This window comes from Peromyscus leucopus, chromosome 3 (genome assembly GCF_004664715.2).
Source record: "Peromyscus leucopus breed LL Stock chromosome 3, UCI_PerLeu_2.1, whole genome shotgun sequence".
Lineage (NCBI taxonomy): Eukaryota > Metazoa > Chordata > Mammalia > Rodentia > Cricetidae > Peromyscus > Peromyscus leucopus.
In genome coordinates, this window is record NC_051065.1 from 88,332,342 (window position 1) to 88,354,848 (window position 22,507).

Below are 22,507 nucleotides of genomic sequence, written 5' to 3' on the forward strand. Positions count from 1 at the left end.
GTTCTGGACACCAAGAGAGGCGGGCAACGTAGGAAGGAGTCCTAGAGGGAAGGCATTTTAGAGGAGTTACATCTGCACCTCAGCCTAGCATTAGAGGATGGTAGCAAGATTGGGAATGTGTTGAGAGTACAGATGCCCGAAGGATGCCTGAGAGTATGAACAGATGGACAGATGTGAATGGTGGACAAAAACCTCAGAGCTGGGGTGTCCATACTGAGAAAGACACTGATGACGGTGATAACCCTAGGGGGGTGGGGTGTCCATACTGAGACAGACAGACAGACAGACACTGATGACATTCATAACCGGGGTGTGTGTGTGTGTGCGTGTGTGTGTGTGTGTCCATACTAAGACAGACAGACAGACACTGATGACAGTGATAACCCTAGTCTCTGAGGGAGCACCTGTCTGCCTGTCCACTCTGTGGTGCCCTGGCTGAGTGATCCCTCACAGCAGATGAGATCCAGACTCTCGCCTCTTCGGTGTCCACTCCTTCCACTTGATTGTATCTTTCCAAAGTCATGCCCTGCCTCATTTCTGACTCTCTTGCCCCGTTCCTCAGCTCCTGGTGAGTAAGCTTGTCACTGGATCAGTGAGTCTCAACAAAACTGCACTCTTTAAAAAGACAAACAGGAGCGGGTGGCTGGAGAGATGGCTCTAGAGGTCCAGGTTTGGTTCCCAAGCATCTGTAACTCCTGTTCCAGGGGATTGACACCCTCTTCTGGACTCCATGGGTACCAGGCACACACATGGTACACATACGTACATGCAGGCAAACACCTAACATATAAAATCAATACATCTTTAAAAAAACAGGGAAGAGTGATGGCGTTCTTTAGGTTTTAATGACCAAACATTTGACCTGCTGCTTCTCGAGTTAAGACCCTGTGCTTCTGGCGGGCTGGGGGCCCGTCCTTCCATCATTCTCCTGCCTACAGGACTGGTGTGGGTTAGGTTCCGAGTGGGACTCAGAGCACAGGCTGTATGAGCACAAGGGTCAGGGTGTAAAGTTCAAAGCAGTCCATTTGGGACTCTTGAGTGCCTGGTGAGGGAGTGAGGCTTATAAAAAAGCAAGGTGGAGATGGGGCAGGCTGAAGTCTGAGGCACCCTTACAATGGGGAGCTCAGGAGGACGGGGGCGAGAGTTCCTTCAGTAGGTTGGCTTCTACTGTGTCTGACTCCGTACCACAGAGCTGGCTGCATTGCCCTTTGATCTGGTGCACTTGAAAGCCCTCTCTCATTCGGGTGTCGGGGTCCCCGTTTATGAGGCTGGGGATTCCTCTGACCCAACCAGACCGACTGACTTTCTTGAGATCCTGCGGGTGTCTGGGAGGGGACAGGCTGTCCTAGGCTGGGTTTCCGTCTCCAACAACTGATTCTGCTGTCCTGGTTAGATGGCAGGCGCAGGGGACCAACAACTGTCTGTTACCAAGAACAGGCTCTGCCAAGCTTTAGGGAAAGTGATGCTTAGAACAACCATGCGTATGAAAACCCGCACTGTCCAGACAAGCAGGTTGAAAAGGGCAGGAACCACTCCAGTCTAGAACACAGAGCGTGTGTCCAGACGAGGCAGGCTAGAGTGAGGACTGATGTTCTTTCTGACAGATTAAGAAAGTGGGGGGAGGTAGAGATGGGTAGGAGAGACTGACCTCTGTCCTTTGTGCTGGCTCCATGTAAATCCCTCAGCATCGAGAGGGCAGGGCACTGACAAGGCTGGGTGACTTTCTTCTCATACAGATTCTTTAAACTCCTAATGGAAGCCATCAAAAGGAAGAATAGCAAAGCATCAGCCTTCAGAAGTGTGAATACTAGAAGAGCTACACAGAAGGACCTTGATGACGCTGAGGACTCGGGGAAGAATCGGGTAAGCGAGCGCTAGGGACCCCTACAAGGTACATCGGGCTGATCCTAAGTCTGGGGTATGAAGGGCTCCCTAGGGAAGGTTCCGTGATAGTTCTCAGCTCCCTTCTTGGTGCTAGCCCATCTCTCCATGTCCCTCCGCATTTGCGGCTCTCGGCCAGCAAGCCACACTTACTCCCAGGCATGATGGGCCAGGCCAGGGAGGCTGCCAGCAGTATGGTTGGCCCAGCTCTGGATCAGACCTACAGACATCCGTCTCTGATCCCAAGTACGACCTGTAAGAAGTTTCCATCCTAAAGATGGTGTGTACTGAGCCTTTGAACGTTCTGTTCTGGTCTCATTTTTCTCTGCATTTAACTTCCCCCAAACTACCAAGGCACTGACTAGAGGGGTGATTTGAAGCAGAGAAGTCGAGCCTCAGTGACAAAAGAGAAGGAGCAGAAAAACTATTTGGTAGCAAAGCAGTGGGTAGATGTGGGCCGGATGAGGAGCAGTGTGGGAGGTCCCTAAGGCAGGCACCGGCACTACCCAGGCCTGCAGGGAGAGGCCAGTGCCAGTGCAGTGAGCGTACTTGGGCAGGGCGTCACATGTGCGGGGCATTCCCTGTCTGGCTCTGTGCCATCTCTCTGGCATACCCAGAATGAGGGGGTGGCCTAGATCAGAAAGTCCTAGGTCCCTCACCCTAACCCTAACCCTGCCCTGTGGCTTTGCTATTTTACTACCTCAAGCACAGATTGACATGGATTGTGTTTAACCGTCTGTCCAGTCTTGACTTAGCCAGAAAGAGGCTAAGAAACTAGGAGTTCTCCTTCCTTGTCCCCACTCACAACGTTGGAGCAATTTTTTTGTCATCTTTTAATGACTTTGGGCCGCCCTCTACCACTAAACTGCATCCCTAACCCTTTTTAAAAAGTCAAGGGATAAACAAGGGAGGGTAATGACAGATGTGTGACTGAGAGCGGAAGGAGGGACTGTGTGGTAAGCCATAGGAACTAAGGAACGAGCAGGGAGGGAGGGTGCAGAGGGCGGCTAAGGGCAGAGTGGACCGAGAGTAATCAGACGCCACAGCAAAACCCACTGCCGTGTGTGCTGCCTACAGGTAATTTCTAAAACTCTCGGCCAGGCGGTGGTGACGCATGCCTTAGCACTTGAGAGGCAAAGGCAGGGGATCTCTGTGTTCAACTCCAGCCTGGTCTACAGAGTGAATTCCAGAACAGCCAGGGCTGCACAGAGAAACCTTGTCTTCAAAAACCAAAACAAACAAAACCCTCTTGAACATGAAAGACTCACAGGTGCATGTAAAAGGGAAAGCCAAAGGGAAAGGTCTGCAGACCCGAGGTTTGCACATGAGTCGACACTGGGCAGGTGGGCTGGGTTAGGTAGTGGGTGGGTAGAGGATGACTGGTGGAAAGGTAGGTAGATGGACGCTTCGAAAGGTGAGGAGATGATTACGTAAAAGAGTCATGGGTGGACAGATGGGTTCGCTGACTGCTGGATGTTGTTAGAACTAACCACTTTTTCTCCTTGATCTCTAACCACAGAGAGAGGAAGAGGGGGATGAAGAAGAGGAGGGGAACATTGTGGATGCTGAAGCTGAGGAGGGGGATGCAGATGCTTCTGACACCAAACGCAGGGAGAAGCAAGAGGAAGAGGTGAGGGGTGCTGCCTTAGTGCAGGGGCTGTGCTCACACCTAAGGAATTCTCCCTCTCTGTCATCCTTGGATCCCATCAGAAGTCTCATGTAAACTGTCTGTCCCACATACCTCCTGACTGAGCAGACAGGACCCTCCTTGGAATCTGGCTAACCTGGCTATGAGTCAGCCTGAAGGACCCAGAGGAGTCTGACAAGATGTCAGCGTTTCTCCTGTTTGTACAGTGGGACCATGATCTCCCTCACTTTCCCCAAACCTACCCCTAGTGCCACGATCTCTCTAAGGACAAGGAGAAGATTAGAGAGGCCGGGGAATCACAGGGAGAAAGCTGAGTCAGTGGGTGAGCCGGGGAAGCTGTGTGGCAAGCAAGCCGCCTCTGAGGGGGCACATCAGGACCGAGGGGTGGCCATCTCAGCAAAGGCTGAGGAAGGTAAATGGAGGGAGGTGAGCAGCCAGAGCAGAGACGCTACCAGTGTGGACCAGCAGGGGTACAGTGCTTGTTCCTCACTGCCTGCCTGCATTTCACTCCCTCCCAGGTTGACTATGAGAGTGAGGAGGAAGGGGAGGAGGAAGGGGAGGATGAGGATGCACAAGAGGAAGGGCCTGTCAACGGTGAAGCTGCCCACCGGGCTCATGAGACTGGCGAGGAAGAGGGTTCAGGCCTGGAGGAGGAGTCGTCCCAGAACCCTGCCCACCGCCGGCACTCCAGGCCTCAGGGAGCAGAGGCCGTAGAAGGCCGCATCCAGGCTGTGCGGGAGACCCACTCGTTCATTGAGGACTACCAGTACGACACGGAGGAGAGCCTCTGGTGCCAGGTCAGTCCGTACAGCTGGGCCGGGGCTCGTGTCCAGCATGAGCCCACCAGCTGCTGCTCTTCCTGCATGACTGTCTCCTGAAGAACCTCTCTCCTTTTTAACATTTACGTGTATGGGTGTTTGCCTTCGAGGATGGCTGCACACATGTGCAATGCCCTGGGGGGCCAGAAGAGAGCATCAGATCCCCTGGACATGGAGTTACAGATGGTTGTGAGCCCCCATGTGGGTGCTGGGAATTAAAGCCGGGTCCTTTGGGGGTGCAACCAGCCTAGTTAACGACCGAGCCATTTCTCCAGCGCCCCTAGAAGAGTCTCTGGGTGACTGAAGACACCGCTCTAAAGCACAGCCTTCCCCACCCCACTTTCCAACCCCTAGAGCTCAGAATCAGTGTGCATGCGAGTCTCAGCTACAGGCCTAGTAGGTGTAGACTTCTGAGTGAGTCATGCCATTTAACCGCTGAGTATAAACATGTCCCTGTACATCATACATGACAGGTATGGCAGCTTCCTTCCTGCCAGGAGACAGTAACCCACCAGTTCTGCCTGCCTTAAAGGTCCCCTGGCTCACTCCTGAGGATTTCATGATTCCTGTGAGGTCTGGGTAGTTTGATGCTTTGATATCAGCGTAGACATACTCCTTGTCTTCTCTTTAGTCAAACTCCATGGTTCCCAAGTGGTAGCTCATGTAACAGAACTCGCGGGTGGGACCCCAAACCCAAAGCCACAGGCCCTGCATCGTGGCCATTGAAAGGACAGGCTGTGGAGCGGGCTTGATTCTCAGTGTCCTCACCGATGTCTGTTGACTGTTTCCACCCTGAATTGGCGTCAGTTACACCACGCAGTATTCAGTGTTCCTGCCAGCTTCTGCAGTGGGACCCTCTCCCTAGCCAGGAGACTTCTGAGTGGGCTTGGAAGGCTCTTGAGGTGGGGTCTGCAGGCTCCTGCCCTGTTCACGGAGCCAGGGGGCAGGGGCAGTGTCTTCCCTGGCCCAGCTCGCTTTCTCCTGTAGGTGACGCTGAAGCTCCCACTGATGAGGATTAATTTTGACATGAGCTCCTTGGTTGTGGCCTTGGCCCACAATGCCATTGTCTATACCACCAAGGGCATCACTCGGTGCCTCCTGAATGAGACTACCAACAGTAGGAATGAGAAGGAACTTATACTGAACACAGAGGGAATCAACCTCCCCGAGCTGTTCAAGTACTCTGAGGTATGTATGCCTGCCGGCTGGTTGCTGCGTGACGACAAATCTTGGCCCTGACCTCATGTTCTTTTGGGAACCAGGCATTGGGAGTTGAGCCTCCCAGTCAACTGACTGGACCCGGCTAAGGCATAGATGCTATGCTGTGGTCCCCAAATCCAGTGTGCGCCCTCATCCATGACCCAGGGACTCCCAGTGCCTGTTCGGATTGCAGTGTAGAACCTGCTCAACATTGGGCCAGGATTTCTCAGACTCATTGAGAAGCCTCTTTGTGTTGCTCTGTTTTCTCTGGACGTGAAGTTCTCTCAGAGTAAAGTATAAGAAACACTGAGCTGCATTGCTGGCCTGTGGGCCGCTCCCTTGATGGGTAACGGTAGCTGCAGCCCAGCCCAGAGCTCCTGTGTGGAGCTGAAGGAGGCCCTGGGCTCCCACCCACCCACTCCCCAGTCCTTTCTCTGAGGTGCTTCAGCCCCAGGGCCTAAGAGGAGCTCTCGGGCTGCTCTGGCCCCTGGTCCCCGAGCCCGCATCACACCGCGGCCCAGGATCCTGTGCATCTTGTGCTTCTGCCAACACCTGTGCTGCCCTAGAGCTCGCCCAGGGGTGCGCAGGAGACGGTCTCACCTCCTGAGTGTGCAGGGTGTGGCTTACGTTCACTTAGCCTTGTTTCAGGTGCTCAGCCAGCCAGCCTGTGGCTTGGTCCCCTGTGGAATGTGGCTAGTCCTGGGCAGAGCCACTGAGAGCCTCGGGTGAGGCCGGTAACCTGTGGGGTCCAGCCTGCTCCTGCCCTGGGCACCCTGGAGAGATGTTGGAGGGGCTCTGCTGAGGGACCTCTCCTCATCTCCCAAGCGTCCATCCCAGTAACAGATCTTTGTTAAAAGAAGAATGAACGAGAAGAAAGTGTGTCTCGCTGCATCTGCAGTGCGTCCTGTGTCCTGCATTGTCTCTCCACACTGGTCACAACAGCGGGGCGGACGAGGCCCTGACTGCTGTGCAGCGGCAGTTCGGCCGGCAGCTTCCCTTTCCCTCATCCCTGCTGCCCCCACACCTGACACCCGCTGTACCCGGCCACTGGGCACAGGGCAGGCCAGACCGGTAGGGGACATGCGCACACGAGAGCTGGCAACGGAGCACTTACCGGCAGCCTGTCCTCCCTTGCCAGGTGCTGGACCTGCGCCGCCTCTACTCCAACGACATCCACGCCATGGCCAACACTTACGGCATCGAGGCTGCACTGCGGGTTATTGAGAAGGAGATTAAGGATGTGTTTGCTGTGTACGGTAAGCGGGGCTTGACAGCATGCCTGGTGGCCTAGGTGGGGTACCCGGTGGCCGTGGCTAGAGAACCGAGTGAGCCCTGCCTGTTGGCGGGAGCAGAAGCGTGGGTGTAAAGTGTACAGGGGCTATAGTTGTTTGAGAGTCCCCGTGAGGGAGTGTGGAGGGTGGCGGCTTTGACTCCTGGCGCTTCCCAGAGGGTCCCAGTTGCTGGTGCCCCTGTGAAGATCACGGTTGATGGCTTGGCCCTTCGAGGTCTAGCTCCCAGGTAGAAACAGCACAGTTAGACAGATGCGTTTCCTGTGCTGCTGGGTGGACATGTCATGAGATGAAGAAATCCGGGCAGTGCCTGGGCCAGCTGTGGGGTGTCAGAGCTGGGTGGGGAGGTCTAGGAGCTGAGAAGGGACCTCAGCTGTGGTTATCGCCTGCCTTCTGTCAGCACTTCCCGCTGTTTCTCTGGTCACTTTTGAAGGCTTACCCCTGCCTGGTGTCTGCCCCCATGACAGGCATTGCAGTTGATCCTCGCCATCTCTCCCTGGTCGCCGACTATATGTGTTTTGAAGGTGTTTATAAGCCACTCAATCGCTTTGGGATCCAGTCAAGTTCCTCCCCTTTGCAGCAGATGACATTTGAAACCAGCTTCCAGTTTCTCAAACAGGCCACCATGATGGGTGAGTGTGGGCAGTGACTTGGCCTTCCCTGGGCAAACGGCTTGTGCCACAGCGTGTCTGCATGCGGAGATAATCTGGAATCAGCAGTGGAAAGGCAGCAGATGGTAAAAGTCTGCATTCTGATGGATGAGGAGGGAGTGTCTCCTCTTCCAAACTTGGGTTCTGTGCCACAGTGTGAGTGTCCAGGGCCTCTGAGGAACCCACCACACAACCTCAGCATGGAGCCCTCAGCCCTGACACAAGCTCTCCTGCCTTTCACAGGATCCCATGATGAACTGAAGTCACCTTCGGCCTGTCTCGTGGTGGGGAAAGTCGTCAAAGGTGGGACAGGCCTGTTTGAGCTCAAGCAGCCCCTGAGATAGCAGCACTGTCTGCCTAGCCTGGAGCACCTGGGGTGGGCACAGCTGGCAGCTGAGAGTGACAGAGCAAAGCAGTGGCCCGGGCTGGGCCAGCTTCCCTGACAGACGCCCAGGACCCCACACGGGAATTCCTCTGGGAGCCACGTTTGCTGTTGGCAGTCCCGGGTGCCACTGCTGCTAACTTTCCATAGCTGGTGGCTAAGGACGCATTCCTGGGGGCTCCTGAAGCCAGAAAGGGCATGAAACCTGCTTCCCCATAGCTGCCCCTCCCTGCTGCAGCCCCTGGAGGAGAGTCCTCAAAGAGTCTCCACCCAGGGCTGCTTCCCTGGGCCACAGATGGAGTGACACAAGGCCCTGGCGGCCCTGCTGCCATTGCGGTTTGCGCATGCGCTGGAGCAGACGCCCCGCAGCCAGGAACATGTCTCTGGGACCCCAGCAGCTCTCTACCTCACAGAAAGCCCTGTGCACTGGGGCCACTCGGCAAGTAGCCTGACCTTCCTGCCTCTGCTCCCAGCTTGATGTCCAGCCACAGTCACCCACAGGCCTGCACTGTGGGCTCTTTGAGGCTTGCAGTGGGGTGCCCTGACGAGGACCGAAGGGCAGAGACTTTGTTTGGCCACGGCCGTTTCTATTTTTGTCTACTGTTGTTCCAACGTGGGTTGAGTAATAAATGGGGCCAGGACTGGCTGTTGGGAGAGAATCAAGACTTGCGTTTTTAATCTGTTCCCTTCGTTTGTGGTTTCTACATCTGATAATTGGGATTTTCTTGGCAGAGTTCAGGTGCTTCTTCCTGCTTTTATTTGGCAATGTAGGGGCAGATCTCACCCCTGGTCCCCAGTCTTCACCCCTGACTCCCACCCATGACCCCATGGCCAGAAGCCTGAGGGAAGAATTTGTGTCAACCCTATACAGTGAGAGGGCTGCAGTGGCCTCAAGGGTGAGCCGGGCGAAAGGTAGGCTTGCCAAGGGAGACTCCGCGGCCTCCTCCAGGCTCATGGTGGGCCCCAGCCTGTGCCTCCTGTGCACACCCGAGAAAGCCAGCACCTCGTGACAGGTGTAAAAGCGTGGCTGGCGACTGACCACGCTTAGGCCTGACCTGGACCTGTACTGGAGCCTGAGGTGTGGCCTCTACCCACCCACACAATCCATCTTCTTCATCACATTTAGCTTGAGCCTACTGTGACTCTTGAAAACTCAAAACTTTTTCTTCAGAAAAAAAACATTTGCAGTCCTGAGAATACTCCCAAGACTGTTGCCATAACCTGCCGGGGAGACCAACCTCCAAGGATTCTGACAGATGAACACCAAAACAAACAAGTCATCCTGTGAGATGACCCAGTGAGAGGGAGGCGAGCAGGCTCTAGATAAAGGAAACACCAAGTGTTCTCTTTTCTGTCCTCTGCTCGGGAGTGGAGTCGTATCCCCCTTCAGTGGTGAAGACTGCCCGGGGCTGCTCAGGCCAGGCTCCACCTCTAAACTCTGTCCCCAACACCCGGGGAATATTTTAGGAGGCTGATTATTGAACCACACCCCAAGTAGGATAGAATGGCCTTGGGTGTAACCTGGATGTGGAAGGAGCTCCAGAAGAGAGCAGACAGCAGGAGCCACGGGCTTAGATAACCCCAGCACTGTAACTTCAAGCTAACTTCTCAGACGTGTGAGAGGGAGGGACTTCTCGGAAGGGAGTCGCTACCGCTAGGTCCTACAGCGAGCTCTAAACAGCTAATGTCTCCCGGTTCCACACATCTGCAAGGAATTTAAAGGGGCCAAAGGAAGCAGCAGTGACCTAACACGCGTAAAGCAGGGCAGAAGATAGGTGCTCTTCTCTCAGCAGGGAGCTTCCGAGTCAGCACAGTAGGGAAACTGCAGGTTCACCTTTCAGAGTCCCTGCCAGGAGGACACCAAAAGGAGGGGCCTCGAACCAGCCAGTACTTCCTCTAAAGCAGTTCCATGAGAAATTTCCATCAAATCATTCACGTTTGGCCTGATGACACACACCTCTAATTCCAGCACTTGGGAAGCTGAGGCAGGAGGATCTCAAGTTCAAAGTCCTCCTGGTCTATGTGTGAAGTCAAGACCACCTTGGCCTACATAGTGAGATCCTGTCAAACAAACAAGAGCTGGAGGTGCGGCTGTGTGGAAGAGTACCCCTGCAAGGGCCTGGGCCAGCCCAACTCAGCCAGTTAAAAACGTAGACCCAAAACGGCCAAGGAGAGCCATCCCTCCAGTTCAAGGGCCTCTGTCCTGTAAATGCTAAGGAGGCTGGATGCAGGTCAAGTGTCACTGAAGGCTCTGCGGTGGCTATACAGAAGCAGGTGTGTCAACAGGGTGGTCGTGTGCTCAGTGGCACCTGCTATTGTTTGCCTGTACCCGAAGATCGTACCCAGTGCCCATTCTCCCATCCTGCATCCACCCCACCATGACCTCCACCTGTGTGAACCATGTAGGCCCTCCCTGCTCCCATGGAACCAGTAATATAGTGTGCCAAACACACTTCACCGGGGAATTCTGCCTCATCACTGGGCAAAGTTTAAGGTCCCCAAAAGGCATCATGTGAGCATGCGCCGTACACTCCCCTAGGTAGGACCAAACTGCTGGCTTTATGGAGAGCAAAGGAGAGTCACCTGGGTGCTCAGGCCAGAAGAGAGGAAACCTGGAAAAATTGTGAGTTCTGTCATTGCTGCCCCGCCAGTTCCCACTCCCCCACCCCTCCCCTCCATCCTGGTGCAGCCATCTGTGCCTCTGTCTCTCCAGCAAGTTTGGGCTGGTGTGTGAGGAAAGCCTGCGGGCCCTGCCTGGTGCTCTGTTCTTCTGTCCTTGTGCTCTTGTCACAGGAGCTTAGCCAGTTTGGGGCCGTGGTGTACACATGAGCGTCTCAGACACCACGGCCTCGGTGGACCACAGTGAACACCCTTACTCAGGATCCTTTGTTTGTTTGGGTGGTGGGTGAGTGTGATGTATGTATTTTATATGTGTGTTGGTGCATGTGCACATGTGTGTGGAGGCAGAGATCAATGCAGAGTGTCAATGCTCAGTTCTTTCCCATCTCATTTCTGAGACAGGGTCTCTCACTAAACCCAGAATTCATCAGTTGGCTACTTTTACATAGGTACTTGGTATTCAAACTCAGCTCCACGTGCTTGCTGTGACTTTAATGACTGTACCATCTTCTCCGCCCCTCCCCAAGGTTTTCACACAGAAACGTGAGGCTGACATTGTAGTCCATGCAGCCAGTCAGACTTCAAGGAAGCAGTGATGCAGTGAGGCTGTGTCTGAGCAAGACGGTAGGCTGAGGCCAGGTTCTCCCTTCAGCCAGCTGCTCTCACTCGCAGACAGCACTCAGTTTCTTGGACTTTCCACACTTCCTTTCTCTTAGGTGTAAAATGGTGGTGAAGTGTTGATGAGTCATACACAACGACAGGTGTTTACTTATACAAGTGGTCCTCAGCTAGGGGCACATTTACACCCCCCCCTCCCAGGCACACCTGGGACTTTTGTCTCAACTGTAGAAATGCTACTGGCATTAGTGGGTACAAGTTTGAATGCTGCTGTAGTTCACAGTGTAATCTTCACAACAAAAACACGGGGTACTGTTGGACCCGTGCTGGGGTGGCCCCTGGTTTAAGCTCTACCAGGATAGAGGCCCGGTTTTTAGCGAATCTTGGTCCCCCTGTTTCAACAAAGGTCTCTGGAAATTCAGTCAGCCATGGACCCACTCCTTGGGGTGGCGGTGACTCTTAAGAGTCTATATTCATCAATGGTTAAGCCATATGGTTAAGACCTGTATTGCACCGGGCGGTGGTGGCGCACGCCTTTAATCCCAGCACTCGGGAGGCAGAGCCAGGTGGATCTCTGAGTTTGAGGCCAGCCTGGGCTACCAAGTGAGTTCCAGGAAAGGCACAAAGCTACACAGAGAAACCCTGTCTCGAAAAAACAAAACAAACAAACAAACAAAAACACCTGTATTGCCCCCAGCCCCACCCCAAGTCAGTCACAGTCACCCCGTCCTTGTCAAAAGATATCTGGGCTCCCATCTTTGTGAGTAGATCTCTCCCCTAAAAGGGGTATGGATAATGAGGCATGACCAGAAAAGAATGGGATACCCAGCCCATCCCTAGGTCCACCTGCCTTCAGGTAGTCCGTGAGTATTGGTCCATGCCTGTAGCCTCCTGTATCCAGGATTTTTTCTTTGAAATGGGACCCAGGAGGGCTGTCAGAACTGAATGTTGGGCACCTGTATGAACCATAAACTGGACAGGCCTCCCCTCTAAGCATAGAATTGCTCTAGGTTTGGGGAGGGGGTCTGAACCCTATAACCTTCAGTCACTTCCTGCTTCCACCACCAGTATGCAGCGGGGCTCCTTGCAGTCCCTCTTTTGGGGCATTCCTTGACCCAGTGTCCAGTCTCCTTGTGACAGGTGCATTGGTCCTTTTGCAACTTTTGCTTGTTGTGCTCTCAGGGCGCCTTACCTTGTTCCAGGCCAGGTGACGGAATTGTTTTCACTTTTCCTCTGGATCTGCAGCCAATGCTGCCAGCAGCATTTGAACCATGTTGTGAGCCTGATTTCTGTCTGCAGCCACTCTGGTTCTTCAAGCCTCAGTCCGGCTTGTCTTTCTTCAGTAGTCTCTCCATTATTATAGACCTTATTTGCTACCTCCTCCAAGTCATTTATCGACCTACCAGCTAAACCATCTGTCTTTTGGAGCTTTTTCCTAATATCTGGTGCTGCTTGACTGACAAAACTCAGAACCACTGCTGACCTGTGCTTGGCTGCCTCAGGGTCCATGGGAGAGTATGCCCTAAAAGCCTCCATTAATCTCTCAAGATAGGCTGATGGTGATGCATTAACCTCCTGCCTAATGCTATAAATTTTGGCCATATTAGTTGGGCACTTAGCAGCTGACCAGAGACCCCCCTCACTAGAACCTGGTGGTAAACCTTGAGGTGTTCCCTACCTTCTGGAGATTTGAAATTCTACTGAGGTTGGGTCAAGGTGAAGCCTGCATCAACCTGGGCCAGGTTGGCTGTGGGATGTCCATCATCGCCTGGAACCAGCTTCTGAGCCTCAACAATAATGCCCTCCTTTTCTTCCATAGTGAAAAGGATCAAAAGGAGCTGCTGGCAATCGTCCCACGTAGGCTGATGAGTGAAAACGACAGGATCTAACAGGTTAATAAGACCCTTGGGGTTATCAGAGAAGGGGGGGTCTGGTTTTTCCAGTTGTATAGGTCACCAGTGGCAAAGGACCAAATTGGTAAACGTTATTGCCCTGATCACTGATAGACCCCAGACTCAGGGCACTATCCTCTCTGGTGGGTGCCCCAGAAACCCAGACTCCAGACCAGTTGATGCAATCACAAGAGGCTTTATTTTAATCGTTTGCACAAACGGACCCCCTCTACACAATTCAGTGAGAGGAGCCCCGAACAATAATTGCAGGCATCTTTTAAAAGCAAAAACCACAAAATTAGCATAGCATTCGGGGCAATACATAATTGGCTAGTTTAAAGATCAGCACCGGGGAGGGGGAATGCAGCTATGAGGACTTTCCATGGGGGCTGCCTTTCTTCCTAGAATAGCCACAGGATGCTCTGCTAGACCCAGACAATGTCACAAGGTTATTCTGCTGATGCCACAAGAAATATGACAAGAATATTTCTGCTGAGGTTAACGGTTTGGGGACCTGGTTTGAGGGTCTGAGGCTATTACTCGTTCCTCTTTCTTATGTTTAATTACTCTTTCAATTGCCAGGCGGACCCATCACACCAAGGGAGAGGGCAGTGGAGTCTGTTTCACAGGCAGTAGCCTTTCGGAGTATTCTTCCACGGGTATGAGGGGGGCTAGGGATGGGCTCAGCTTCCCTCAGGGCATCTGGTGATATTGGGGGAGGGGGTCCAGCCTGGAGTTCAATATGAGGGGGAAGGAGACATGGTGGGGGTAAGGATAGAAGATCTTCCTCTAGTCTTTTGAGGGAAACTGGGGGGAAGGGGGAGCTGAGGGCTTGGGATCCTTGAGGGAGTTCTTAGCATCTCCCAAGGTGAACACTTTTAAAGATCCCCCAAGTCGGTTGTGAGTAATGGCTTTAGCCAAGATGGGGCATCTGCAACCAGGTCCTCCCAGACATTAATGTAGGAAACCTAGTCAGGGTGTCCAGGCCATCCATAGATGAATCCTTAGCCCTGCTAATGAGAGATAGGTTAAAAGTGCCTTCTATGGGCCAGTTAGTCTGAAAGGATGGCCACTCCAGTTCACAGAGGTTCTGGAATCAGCCAGCCTTTAGGTTTTCCCATGCATCTCGCCGGCCACAGTCCCTGAAATCTTTAAAATGGTCAAGGAAGAGGCTGGGGTGGGGAAGGGGAGGACTGCTGGCTGGCCCATTATTTCAGTGTGTTTCAACCACAGAAGACAACAAACACAACCAAAGACACACACACAATAACAGACGACACAGACGGCCGTGTACAGATCTGAGAGTGAGACGCCGGGTTAATAGTCGCCACCCACTCAGTCTCTGCAAAGGAACTGGGGAATCTAGTCCTCCTCAGAAGGGTCCCCTGACCCACCTACAGGATCCCAGGGTGTCCCCTGGTCTCCCAGCCTGTGATCCTCAAGCATGTCTGCCTAGATCTTAAACAGGCTTCACAGAAGGAGCTCCAGCAGTCAGAAACAAAAAACAGAATACAGAGTTTTCCCCAGGTGATTCAGAAAGTTACCTGATAGTTGGCGCCTTAAGACTCAGTGAAGGGTGGTCATGGTGGGCTTGGGGATCCTGGATGAGCCCCCAAATGTGCCCAAAGTCTGGACTCCCAAAAGACCACCAAGAGACCAAATCTGATGCAAAAAACAAAGAGCCTTTATTTCAAGTTAACTCGGGCCTCTCCGTCCATCTGAAGCAGCAGCAGAGCAGGATGAGGGCTTTTATTGTGGTTAGGCAAGGTGTGTGTGTGTGGGGGGGCTTGGGGAATTCCAAAACTGCACAGTTACAGACCTGAGATTGACTCAAGCCATAGTTAGGGGTAGCCATAGTTAGGGGTATCTGGACTTAGATGATTGGCTATTTTGGGTCTAGGAGAGTTGCAACATTCTAGCCTCAGTGGAAGGACATCTGGAGTTATTTGTCCATTTCTGATTGGCCTCTCCCGGTGGTGGGGAGGTGTCTATGGTTCTCTCTGTAATGAGGGCTAAGGAGAGGGGCAGTCAAGGGGGCATCCTGCTCAGGTCTTTTTGCTGTGGCTGCAGTTCTGCTGAGGCCTGAGTCTCACTTCCCACTTCTGAAAGTTGCCTGTTTGTTGCACCTCCATCTGTCTGTCTGTCTGTCTGTCTATCTGTCTATCTATCTATCTATCTATCTATCTATCTATCTATCTATCTATCTATCTCGTGTGTGTGTGTGTGTGTGTGTGTGTGTGTGTGTGTGTGTGTGTGTGTGTGTGTAGACCAAAGGTCAATCTCAAGTGTCGTTCTTCAGGTGCTGTCAACTTTATTTATTTATTTATTTATTTATTTATTTATTTATTTATTTACTTACTTACTTACTTACTTACTTACTTACTTACTTTTGTGTTTTCATGACAGGGTTTCTCTGTGTAGCAGCTCTGGCTATCCTAGAACTCACTTGGTAGCCCAGGCTGGCCTCAAACTCACAGAGATCCACCTGCCTCTGCCTCCCAAGTGCTGGGATTAAAGGCGTGCGCCACCACAGCCGGCCACTTTATCTTTTTGAGACAGGGTCTCTCACTAGCTTGGAACTTGCCAACTAGGCTAAGCTGGCTGGCCAGAGAGCCCCAGAGGTTCACCTGTCTCTGCTTCCCCAGGGCTGGGTTTATAGGAGCACACCACCACACTGGGCCTTTACCTGGTTCCTGGGGGGCCTTAAGCTTGAATGGCAAGCACTCTACCAACTGAGCCACTTCCCAGCACCTCCTCCTTCACTACTTTTTGTTTTTATCTGGTGTTTCTGTTTGTCTATTTTAGAGGATTATTTGTCGTATGTAAAAATAGCCTTTACAACCTGCCTTAAAAACTCTCTCCCAAATCATTACACAAGGAGATAAAATAGGTAAAGAATTTGGTACAAAGTTCAGGCTGGCAAAACCTTCCATAAGGTCAGCTCTGAGCTGGATACAGTAGCTGGCACCTGCAATCCCTGCTATTTGGGGAGCTAAGGCTGGAGGTTTTAGACCGGTCTGGGCAGCACAGTGAGATGCTGGCTCAAAAGGGGAAAAAAAAAAAAAAAGAAAAGAGAAGAGAAAAAAAAAAGATCTGCTTTTGGCTCCCCTGACAGGTCACTTAATGAGGCTGCAGCATTTTCTAGCATACATAGATACATTAAAAGGCAAATGAATGTTGTAGGTGACTGTCAGAGGACTGTGTTTATACTGGCATCCAGATGTGCTGGTATTGAGACTGGAAAAGGACTAGAAGGAACAGAAGGAAGTCAGCTCTGCCCTCCTCTATGGATTCTGTGCTCCATTATAGTTGCCCACTTTTACCTGTGGGCTGCCACACATGGGGCCAACCTAAGTCTTTTATCCATAGCCAGTTCACCAGTCCTAGCATCAATCTGGTAAGGGGGTTGACTCCTTCCCTCAGCTCACAACAGCTTGCTCAAGGACACAGTCAACAAGCATGTGGTAGACAGAGGACCTGAAGCCAGGCTGCTGGCCCAGAAAGAGCCTCTTTATCTCCTTCCTGTATATAGCCCCTTTGTTTGGCAGAAGCCTGCTGTCATCAGGGGACTGTCCTCCACAGAATATGGGCCAGGAGCATCTCTTCTTGGTTGTATCTGTGGTACCTAGAGAAATCCCCAGGTGAATCTTACGGATTCCCAAATTAGGCTCCAGATCACAGAAAGTCAGACTTGGAAGTTGGGGAAAAGTATCAAGACCGAAACTCTGGGCTACGCAAAGGAATCTGCCGCCCTTCGGCTTACCAGCAAAGTGAAGCCGGTGTGGGCTCTAGTAGTTATGCAGGCCATCTGTGGTGTCATGTGATCAAATCCATGGCTTGCTTCCTATTGGCTGTTTCACAGAGAACTAGATCTACTTAGAGAAAGTGAAAATGTCACCCTAGAGTTGGCACACATCTCAAAGAAGATTCAGTGCTGATGTCCTTGCCCAGCCACCTCCTGACATAATCGCTCAGTAATGTCTGGGGGCAAGTAACACGCCTGTGCTCTCTGAAGAGTGAGCAGGTGGCAAGGAGGGAGACCAGAGCTGGTGGAGGGAGAAGGGCATTTCTACCGAAGTTTGTGGACTATGGGCACATCACATCACATTCAAGATTAATGGCCAGCTGATGTCAGGGGCCACAGTCTCCAGTGCTCCAGGCCTTCTGCCTGCTTCTACTTCTTAGCCCGTTGGCCAGACCAACTCTTTACACAGCATCCTGCTGTCCAAGGTCCACTAGACTAGCTTTGCCTTGGAACGTCCTGCCCTTCTCTTGGAGACTGGCCCCACCAGGCACGGGTTCTGCCTGATTTGCTTTCTATTGCTGTAATAAAACATTCTGAACAAAAGCAACATGGAAAAGAAAGGGTTTTTATTTGGTTCTAATCAACAGTCCATCATTGAGGAAAGTCAAGCAAGAACTCGAGGCAAGAACCAAAGCAGAGCATGGAGGGACACTACTAACTGGCTTGATCTGCAGGCTCACTCAGCTTGCTTTCTTATACCTCCCAGGACCGCCTGCTCAGGGATGGCACTACCCACAGTGGGCTGGACCCTCCCATATCAATTATTAATTAAGAAGATGTTCCATAGGCATGCCTTCAGGCCAGTCTGATGGAGGCATTTTCTCAATTGAGGTTCCCTCTTCCCAAATGACCCTAGTTTATGTCAAGCTGAAACCAAACAGGAAAAAGCATCACCACAGGTCTGTAGGCGGCGCTTTGCCCTATGTCATTCATTCCTCATAGTTGGACTGTCCTGGGGTAGCTGTGTGTCAGGAGCCACAGGTAGGTAAGTCCATCTAACTAGACATACAAGACCAGCTCTCCCAGTGAGGGGGCCGAGTGAGAGCCATGTGGGTTAGTTCAGGACCATCTGCCCTCCTGTCTTGAGGGTGGAGGAGCGGGGTAGCAAAGCAACCAGACCAGAAGTAGGCTGTTGGGTAGCCAGAACAGGGAAGAATGCCGGAAGCCGCTCTCTGGGGCCGTGGGCCCAAGAAAGGAGTAGAGACTTCCTGCGATTGGCTTACACATGCTCCTGTCTCCTTGCTCATGAGAAGCGTTCACACAGTGGCTGACGGGAGAGAGGTACAAAGTCAAGCTCTGCTCAGGGCCCAGCACGTCACCCAGGGCCTGACCTCCAGTGAGTTTCCCAAGGCTGAAAAGAAGCCTGTGGTAATTTTCCAGCCTCCTCACAGGCCTTCCCAGGAGACACACCCACAGGACAATGGCCTCTCTCTTCATTCCCCCAGCATTTTCCTAGATATCTTTATAGCCCAGCCAAGAATTCTTGTTTCTGGGAGCTTAGTCGTGGAGAAGGTGAGGATTTTCCCGAGCCATGCCCAGAGCCTGAGCTAGGGAAACGGGTGGGGTGAGTGTCACCCATCAGGGGGCTCCCTAGGCTCCCAGGCTTTGATAACATCCATCCTATGAGAAGGTCCCTGGTGACTCTCTCTGATGAGTCCTTATTCTATGGTTATTGCATTATAAAAATTGAATATTTTTCAAATCTCTTCCATCATGTGTTATCTATATGAGATCCTAGAATAGGAACTGGGTCCACCATCCCACAAGGGAGGCAGGCATCTTTTTTATAATTTTTAAATTTTATGTGTATATGAGTGTGCCTGAGTATAGGTATGCACATTACATGCATACAGGAGCCCACAGAGGTCAGAAAAGGCATTGGATATCCTGACACTGGAGTTACAGATGGTTGTAAGCCACCATGTAGGTGCTGGGGCCTGGTGCTCTAGAAGAGCATCCAGTACCTTAAGTCTAAAGTCATCTCTCCAGTCCCATAAGACAGCTTGCTTAAGTGCACACCTACCTCTACCTCTCCTACACACAGAAGCTTCAACCAGGCTGCAATATGCTCAGCCATGATTGGCTGAACCCTGGCCAATGATGTGCAAGTAGATCCTGGGAAATGTATACCTATAATTTTGCAAGTCTTTGGCAAGAAGGCCTTCCTCCACTTCCCTTCCTGTTTTGCACATATCCTGTAAGCAGCTAGGAAGTCATCTTCCTGAGAAGAGCTGGAAGGCAGAGGGTCAGCTGTCTTAGTTACTTTTCGGTTGCTGTGATAACACACCATGGCAAATTCTAGAAGAAAAGGGTTATTTGGGGTTTACAGTGTTAGGGAGTTAAGAGTCTGTGACCTTCATCACGGGGAGCATGGCAGCAAGCAGGGAGGCGAGGCACTGGAGCAGTAGCTGAGAGCTCACACCTTGAGACACAACCACAAGACAGACAGACCCACACTGAGAATGGTGTGAGTCTTGAAACTTCAAAGACCCCCAGTGACACACCTCCTGCAACAAGGCCACACCTATCCTCCTCCCCAAACAGTTCTGCCGACTGCAGACCTAGTATTTAAACATGTGAGTCTATGGGGATATTGGCGTTCAAACCACCACACCAGACTACAGCCCTGACAGTGACTATGGTAGCCCATTTTGATTCCATTGCATCTGTGAAGTTAATACTCTGTTGTCATTCAAACACAGTACAGGGAAGACAATCCCTCACATCATGTCCCTAAAGTTAAGAAAAGCTAGCCAGGAATAGTGGTGCACGCCTTTAATCCCAGCACTCGGGAAGCAGAGTCAGGCGGATCTCTGTGAGAACCAGGCCAGTCTGTTCTACATAGTGAGTTTCAGGACAGCCAGAACAACATAGTGAGACCCTGTCTTAAAAAAAAAAAAAAAAAAAAGAGCGGCAGTAGTGCGCAGCTTTGATCCAGACTCGGAGCAGAGGAGGCGATTCTGTGAGTTCGAGCCAGCCTGCTACAAGTGAGTTCAGAAAAGTGCAAAGCTACACAGAGAAACCTGTCTAAAAAAAAAAAAAAAAAAAAAAAAAAAAAAAAAAAAAAAAAAAAAAAAAAAAAAAAGAAAAAGAAAGAAAGAAAAGAAAGGAAAGAAAACCGACCCAATCCTCTACTATAAGACATGGACATGAGCATGAGAACAATGAAGTAAATTACCAGCTCAAGTGGTAGATACCAAATGCTGGTGTCCATTACAACTTTGAACTTCATATGAATGAAAATTTTCTCTGCTATTCGTTCCAGTAGTTGTTGCCATAGCAACAGACAAACTGATCTCACTGTTGAAATACACTGATTCCTAGGATATTATTATTAGAGCCTTCAGTATTTTAGGAAAACTCTTAATTCTTCATGCATAGATTTAGAAACTTCATTTTTTGTAAGAACAGGGATAGGTGTGGCTTTACTTAACAAGCTTGTATATGTTTGCTAATTTCTCCTTATCCCAAAATGGCTGGCTCAGGACTTGTCTTCCTAAAGCTTGGAAGACACCACTGACCCTATTTTCACTTTCACCCGTGGGCTCCACCATCACCTTCCCAAGCGTGTTTGGAACCAATTTTCTCTCTGTTGTTTGTCCCCGGTGGAGTCCCTGCCTGCCTCTCTCCTCCTGCCTCTTCTACTCTAGAAACTTCCCAACCAGTTTTCCTGTATCCACTCCCATGCTTCTGGAAGCAGCCAACAGCAGACTTTGTATGGTATAAATATAATCCTGGACCCTCCATCCTTAAACTATTCAATGAGTTCTCCTTGGACGCAGGAAAAGATCTTAAGTCTGTAGTGTGGTATGTTCTATGGATTCCTAACAAAATAGCACAAACTTCAATGAATGTAAATGTATAATTTCATAGCTTCCATGGATCCAGACTAGGCAAGGCTGAACTGGTTGTCTACTTAAACCCCACAAGGATTTCATCAAGTAGTTGACAAGAGCCATGACCTCAGATGAGAACTGCTGGTTTGGGACAGGTCCTCAACCCCTACACAGCTCCAGATGTAATTTCTTCAATATGACAGAAGTTTTTGTTTGTTTTGAGACATAATACTACTGTGTATCCTTGACTAGCCTGTAAACTCTTATGAGAACACACTTGCCTCAAACCCACAGAGATCACCCTGCCTCTGCGTCCTGAATGCTGGGATTAAAGACATGAGCCACCACCCACACCCAGAATGAATACATTTTGAAGACGTGCTTGTTTCCCTCCATCTATCAGACTATAACACAATGAACCCAAAAAACTGACACCGCCCCAGAAACCTCATGGAGGGAGAAGGAAAAGACTGCAGCCTGACCCCAGCCAGGGGGAGCTCGTTCCCAGAAAGGATTTCACCGGGTTCTAAGTTGTCCTGAGTTGTCAGACCATCTTGTAGGATGAGACTGAAGCTCAGGCAATGACGAGTCAGTGGTAAACAGGACCACGGCCTCACTTCTGCTGCTTACACTGCACATCCCTCACCCTCTACTCAAATGTTATTTTTATTTTATGTGTACTGGTGTCTTGCCAGCCTGTATGTTGAGGATGCCAGATTCCCTGGAACTGGAGCACTAGACAGCTACAAGCTGCCGTGTGGTTGCTGGGAATCGAACCCAGGTCCTCTGGAAGTACTCCTAACCTTTGAGCCATCACTCCAGCCCTCTATTTAAACTTCAATATCACTTCAGGACCCTGAATATGGACTGGAGTAGGGGCTCTCTTTGTCCCTCTTCCCCAAATGGCACATTGAATAAATCTTTTCCTGACTTTTGCTATTCATTGTAATTGGCTTCCTTGGGACCAGTAACCAAACTTAGGCTTCACAGATTATGACCCCGAGTTTGGTAACAAAAGGTCCTGGTCACATTGACATTCACAAGGGAAGAAACAGTTGGAGCGTTAACCCTGCTTTCCCAGGACCCTCCTTGACCCCAGCTGGCCATCTCTACATACGGAGGGTTCCGGGTACCACAGACTTTGGCTGCTAAAGCTCCTGCTGTTTTTCTTGTTTTTGTTCAATTCACAGTGATCACTGAGGTTCAAAGGAGAAGATGACCACAACCTTCTCTAAGGAGACTTTCAATGTCCACAGACATGGAAAGTTATTGGCAACTTTTTCTCTAAATGTACTTCTCTCTGCCTCCTTTGCCCTCCATCAAGCTCCCAGTTATGTGTGGGACAGGGAGGCCCAGAAGTTCAGAGCCAGTCATCAGCCAAAAAGCTCTCATGTTCTCCCTCAGATCACTACATGGGCTCTGATAGCTCTGCAGGTGGAGCCCAGGTCTCAGAGCTGTGGAAACGCAGCTCCCTAGGGTCCCAAGTCTCACCTGACAGGTTACCTCTTGCCACTTTAAGAACTTTCTTTGTTTATTATCTTATCTCCAAAGTCACTGCCACCTTTGACTTTTAAGAGTCCGTGGTCCTTAGCCTGCCCTCAGGAATGGCTAGTAACACTATCCAGACTTGGTTTGGCTGCCTCTGTGAGTTCACCCAAGAGCTAACGGGTACATTGGCTCATTTATTATGGAGTGTCCTTCCACTCACATTCTGTTGGTCAAACTAGTTCCCATGATAACATCTACTTTCCTTCAAAGAGGGCAAGAAAATGCAGCCCTGCTCGGGATGAGAGGAAGAGAAATGCAGCGTCTGTGTCCAAGACAAACAACTGTCATAGCTCTTGTGAGAGGCCCCCTCACATGCCTCGT

The 22,507-nt window shown here is 51.1% G+C and overlaps 1 protein-coding gene across 1 annotated transcript in view; it reads left to right on the forward strand.

The window, feature by feature from the left end:
- Polr1a (RNA polymerase I subunit A) overlaps positions 1 to 8,531 on the forward strand; it is a 62,826-nt gene extending 54,295 nt beyond the window's left edge. Inside the window, 7 exon segments of the mRNA XM_028860523.2 lie at positions 1,737 to 1,863; positions 3,401 to 3,511; positions 4,048 to 4,326; positions 5,335 to 5,535; positions 6,686 to 6,803; positions 7,304 to 7,468; positions 7,730 to 8,531. Of these exon segments, the coding sequence (XP_028716356.1) occupies positions 1,737 to 1,863; positions 3,401 to 3,511; positions 4,048 to 4,326; positions 5,335 to 5,535; positions 6,686 to 6,803; positions 7,304 to 7,468; positions 7,730 to 7,830 (1,102 nt within the window). The 3' untranslated portion in view covers positions 7,831 to 8,531.
- The last annotated feature ends 13,976 nt before the right edge of the window (positions 8,532 to 22,507 follow it).